General features: G+C 54.2%; 1 protein-coding gene across 1 annotated transcript in view; it reads right to left on the bottom strand.

Annotated features, from left to right (window-relative positions):
- Window positions 1–4961: 4961 nt before the first annotated feature.
- Window positions 4962–5654, bottom strand: part of LOC104523103 (G-protein-signaling modulator 1) — a 55288-nt gene continuing 54595 nt past the window's right edge. The window contains 2 exon segments of the mRNA XM_010165567.1: window positions 4962–5150; window positions 5604–5654. The exon segment at window positions 5604–5654 is cut by the window's right edge and continues 34 nt beyond it. Coding sequence (XP_010163869.1) covers window positions 4962–5150; window positions 5604–5654 — 240 coding nt within the window.

Below are 5654 nucleotides of genomic sequence, written 5' to 3'. Positions count from 1 at the left end.
TGGAGGGTGGTGTGTTTGGCTGCTGCTCTGAAGGTTCAGGCCAATATGATGGAAACAGCCTCAAGTTGTGCCAGGAGAGGTTTAAGTTGGGTATTAGGAAAAATGTCTTCACTGAAAGGGTTGTCGTGCTCGGGAACAAGCTGTCCTGGAGGGTGTCACCATCCCTGGAGGGATATGAAAGCCAGGTAGATGTGTCACTGAGGGACATGATTTAGTGGTAGACTTCTTAGTGTTAGGTTTATGGTTGGACTTGGAAAAACTTTAAGGGTTTTTCCAACCTAAATGATTCTATGAAAACAGGAGGCAGCAGCTTTAGGGCCTTTTTGGCACAGAGAGGCAGTGATTTCAAGGAGGGGGGCAAACATAAAGCTGTTTGCTTGTTCCTTGAAGCATTTCACTGTGGCTGTTAAGGGCTGGATCCTGTTCCTAAATCCTGTCCCATGGGAGTTTTTTGGCAAAATGGCAAATACTTACCTCTTGTTTTCTGTCTCTGAGCAGATCCTCCTTTCGCAGTGCAGCTGAACTCCAGAGTTAACCCGGCCGGTGTGGGTTCATCTGGACAGCGCGGGTGGTGTCTGTTAGCTGCAGGGGTTACTGGTGTTGGGCCCGCGCTCAGCTGGAAGGCAGTGGTGTGCGGTAACCGGTGGGTGAGAGGGGTCCCTGTGGGGCCAGGAAGCGCGCGGTGGTGGGACTCACCTTTGTGCAGACCCATGTGAGGGGGAGGCTGGGGGTGCAGAGGCTGGTTGGAGCCATACCAGCCATAACCCCTGCTGCTTTCTGCTGCCCAGGTCCATGAAGGTGGCGTGTGTGTGTGTGTGGTGGGTGTGGGTGTGGGTGTGGGTGTGTGTGTGGGTGTGTGTGTGTGCACGCTGCCTGGGGCTGTGCCTGCTGCTGCCTTACACAGCAATGGCAGTTCAGTTCTGAACCCCACTGGCAGTTCTAAACCCTGATGTGCTTGTGCGTGCTGTGGAGGGCTCAGCTGTACTGAGGAGCCTCCTGGGAGCCTCGCCGGGGGATTTTCCTGCCTCAGTGACGTGCCGATGGGGCAGGTACGTTTCTTCTCCTGTAGCATCAGTGCAGGCGGTGAGGAGGGGCTCTGGGGGCTGTGAAATGAATCACTGCTTGTTTGCGCTGCTTGCACGGGGTCTCACGTAGGTGGGTTCTGGGCTGCCAGCTCCTCCTGCAGTGTAGGCAGAGAGGCACAGCGAGGGTAAGCCAGCCCCCTGCCCAAACCCCTGCGTGCATGTGCCCACGCTGCGTCCCTGGGCTGGAATTTACAGTGCCTGCATGCTCTGGGCCAGCTTATCCCTTCCTGCAGGCCAAGCACCTTTCCAGCCACATGAAGATCAATGCCAGCTGGAGCAGTAACAGCAGGAGGCTCTGGGGAGGGCTGAGGGGAGTGTGGAAACACAGCTCTCATGGGACTAGGCAGGTGAGCAATATTAAAAAAAATAATAATGATAATTAAAAAAAATCCCCCCAGACATGGCAGCAGCCCTGTCTCACAAGTGCTTCTCAGGGCACTTGTACAGCTGAGGAGGAGATCAGTATCTTGTGTTTCTGATGGGTTTTTTTCTTGTTTTTTTTTCTTTTTTTTTTCTTTTTTTTTTTTTTTTAGGGTTTCTCTTCACCTCCAGCCCTGCACCAGGGACAGCACCACTTTATGGCTGCAGCAGAAACGCTCCACAATACAAAGCCACACAGCACATCGGCTGCCCAGGCCACGGCAATCCTGCGGTTCCTGGTGGGTGTCAGCATCGGAGAGCTCGTCCCTGCGTGGGATCAGGCTCTGTGGGCCGGGGTGCTTTGGTGGTGTGGGAGAGGGGAGGGCTGGCGCTGGACACCGGTGTGCTGCTGCCTCTGCTGCTGGAGGGGACAGCAGAGCAGAAGCCATCGCAGGCTCTGAGCTGCTCTGGAGGTTCCGTTGCAGCCATCACCTCCCGCTCACAGGGACTCTCTTTCTTTTTGTAGGTGCTCTGAGAGAGGACATTTACTGCAGAGCACGTGCTCCTGTCCCCAGCTGCTAAGGACAGAGAAGAGACTACAGGTGAGACTCCCATCACTCACAGGGATTTCTCCTGTTCCTGGAAATGCAAGCCTCTGTTCTTTGCCTACCTGGGGTTATGGTTCTGTCCCCAAGTTACACACAGAGACTTTGAGCACAGAGCTTTTTGTGCCCAGGTACTGAGAGGTGTAAGAATGCCTGATGAGAACGAGCTGGCAGCTCTTCATTAATCTTTGATCAGGACTGGCAGCAGCCAGCACAAGTTAGCCAGGCGTGGGAAGACCAGCTGTGACTTGGCTTTATCCTCACAGGGCTCAGGATCCAAACTCTGCTGCTCTCCAGCCCCCTCTCTAGTGAAGTCTAATGGCCTCCTCCTGCCTGCTGCATTGGAATGGGCCAGCGCTGCTGCCTGCTGCTTTGTGAGTATCTTCTCTAAAGGCTGATGCCAGGGCTTTGCGTAGCACTCGCTGCCCTTTTCCTCTGGGAGCTGCTGCTGGGAAACAAGACACAGCTTTTGGGCCAGGCGCCGAGAAGGTGCCGAGACAGGGCTGAGCTGGAGCCCCAGGCAGGGCCTGAAAGGAAAAGATGGGCCACGTTCCTAGAGGAGGGCTCAAGCTGGCTGAGAAAAGCCCGTCTTTCCTGGGCCACTGCAGGGCTGTTGTCCTGGTAACTTCTGGGCTTGGGCCGTTGCTCTGGGCAGGGAACACTCAGGGCTTTGTGCCTCCCCCCACAGCCACACAGGCAGATGCATTCAAGGCTGGCAGAGCCTTAGGCTGCTACCTAAGAGACCTGTATGCTCTTAACATAAAGGGAGTTGTTTTCTAAACACTTACACCCTTTTCTTACCCCTTTCTTAACACTTACACATGGTGATTTTTGCCACAGGATCCCACCACCCAGCCCCAACCCCATTCCAAAGGGCCAGCATTAGCTCTGCTGTTGGCAAAGCAGAAATAATGAAAGCAATTTTTTTTCACTGAAGCTTAAACACAAATATTTATTAAGCACAACCCTCCCTTCCCCAGGAGCTGTAGAATTTCTAATATATTAATTCATTTGGCAGATTATTCTTTAGAAAAAAAAGTACCTGTGGGTTGGAAATTCCCCATTAAAATGACATTAGCAAACGCACATGTAAAAAATAAATAAGCTTATACATTCAAGTATATGGCAAATAATTAACACCTCTGAAAGCTTAATGGTCAGATTCCAGTTCACCACCTGGCTGAGCACTGCACAGGCCCGAGCCTGCAGCTGGTCATCTTCATCTTCAATGTCTTCCTCCTCTTTACAAATGCCAGCTGGGTCAGTGGGTGGGTGGCTGGGCAGGTCCTGCTGTCCCTTCTCCAGAGCTCTGACCAGCCCCAGGGAGGAGGCCGAGCTGCAGCGTGGCAGGTGAGTGCTCCCTGGTAGCCAGGGACATGCAGCCGCCCCTCCACCTGGTCAGTGCAGGCAGGTGAAATGCCTGATGAGCAGCATCACTGGTCTGAAAATCTCACTGCTGGCTGGAAATGTTTCCATCAAATGCATTTCAAATAGAAAGTGCTGATTTGTCCTCTATAGGAACCAATCTGCTTTGGCAGAACTCGTTACTGGAGGTTCTGAAGCCCAAGACAGTCTGTCTGGTCAAGCAAAGAAAAACTGCTCCACTCCTCCTTGGCCTTTATTTTCCAACTGTTCCAAAAAGGGAAGGAGTTAAAGTAAATGTAGACCCTTGTGTGTGGGGTGGAACTGACCTCCCAGCCAACACCCCAACCTGGAGGAACCCTCATGAGGTTCCGTTTATTGGAGACAGATTGGGCAAAACCGGAGTGCCTTGCTGAGAGCAGCTCTGCTGGGGCCTGCACTGGTTTGGGGAGGAACAAGGGAGCAGGACAATTCTCCCTGACTGCTGTTGGACACAGAAAGGAGGAGGGGACGGTTCTGCTTGCTCTCCTGATGCTGTGGCCACAAAACTTTGCTGGTTTTCAAAGCAGGACATTGATGAATGCAGGCATCTGCCTCGGGCACACTCACCTGCACGAGACTTCTGGCTCAGTGGCACCAGAGGTGATGAGTTGCCCAAGTTTGCCTGTGCTGAACATTCGGGCAGGGCTCTCCTCATCTCCTTCCTCCCTTCCCAGGCACAGGCCCCTGTCTCAGGCCTGCAGTTCAGGCTGCACAGCTGGCAGTTGCCTTTCAGGCTTTGCTGTTCTCTAGGGGTAACCAAATCCCACTGAAGCTCGGGGTGAGCAAGGCTTTGCTCCTGCTCGGGAGGTCCTGGTACAGCTCCGCTCAGGACAGCAGCTGGGGAAGCGGCGGGGGTGTCACAGGGCTCACTGCAGCGTCCTCACAAATCTAAAATAAACTTGAAGTGTTTGTTGGGGACCATGAGCGCAGCTGGGGTGAGGGTGAGGTTTAAAAGGACTGATGTAGCCTCTGACTTGGGCTCATTTCCTCTTGTAGAAAGAACAGAGCTGAGCAAGACCTTCCAGGGAAGGATCCAGAGGAATTTGTGTGCAGACAACACAGGACTTCAAAAGGAAAAAGGTGCTCTTCCCTTCCCCTATTAAATTAAAAGTGTTGTGGAAATAAAAGACATCAAGGCTGGCGTTAACTACCCCCTCTGGGCTCCTCCTTTGTCCGACAGCACAAGTTCCTGGATTTTTAGGTGATAAGCAAAGGGGCTGCCAAAGTCTTGTTCCCTGCTGCTGGGCCCAGTGTTACAGTGGCCACGTGTCCTAAAAAAAAACCCCTTGTTTAAAAACTGTCCCCCATCTGATGGGCCTTCCTGTAACGCTGCCTCTGCAGAGCAGCCAGGTGCACCGCGATGGAGGTGCAGCTCCCCGCCTCGCCTCCCCTCCCCTCCCGGGAGGAGCCTGTGGCAGCGCAGGAGCACTCACAACCTACACTTTTTTTTTTCTTTTTAAAAAACAAAATGAAACTGAAACAACCCCCCCAAACCAAACCCCAGTTCTTAGCTGGAACCGGGCCTCTGTTGCTCCTCTGCTGCCTCCTCCTGGGCTGAGGCCAAATCCACCCGCTGCTCATCCATGCGTTTGGCCTGGACGCGCTGGATGAGGCTGAAAAAGTCTTCGTCTGGCATGGTGGGGCCGCGGGGGATGGAGTCTGGTGGTGCACAGCGCTGGTCATCGATCCTGGAGGACTGCAGAGGGAGGGGAAGAAGCTTTAGGGCAGGGTACAGACTGGACAGTCCTGTCAAAGAAATAGAGAGCTGGGAGCAGTGCCCAAGGGGTGTCCAGAGCACGTGCTCCCATGCTGGGGCGCGGGGCAGCGGGACCAGCAGTGCTGCACCCCGCTGCGGGCTCCAACCTAGGGGAAGAGCAGTGACCCAGCCCAGGGCCCTAGTGCTGCCTGGAAGGTGGGTTCTCCAGCCACCCTGCTGCTTGTAGAGCAGTGACAAAGTGCAGCCCTCGGGCAAAAAGGACCTGGAGGCAAAGACAAGTACCTGCCCTGGTGCCCAGGGCTGCGGGTGGGCAGCTGCTGGCCACAGCCCCTCCCAGCAGGGCAGGTGGGATCAGGGGACAGTATTTCCCTGCTTGGGAGAAACTAGTGTCCCCCTTCCAGCTTGGCAGCCCACCCAGTCCCTCACCAGTACCTGACACTTCATGAGCATGTTGAAGAACTCGTCCCCGGGCTCCTGGGCGTC

Source organism: Antrostomus carolinensis, unplaced genomic scaffold (assembly GCF_000700745.2).
Source record: "Antrostomus carolinensis isolate BGI_N321 unplaced genomic scaffold, ASM70074v2 scaffold31863, whole genome shotgun sequence".
Classification (NCBI taxonomy): Eukaryota; Metazoa; Chordata; class Aves; order Caprimulgiformes; family Caprimulgidae; genus Antrostomus; species Antrostomus carolinensis.
The sequence above is the reverse complement of the archived record's forward strand: the minus strand, read 5'-3'. Positions and strand labels throughout refer to the sequence as shown.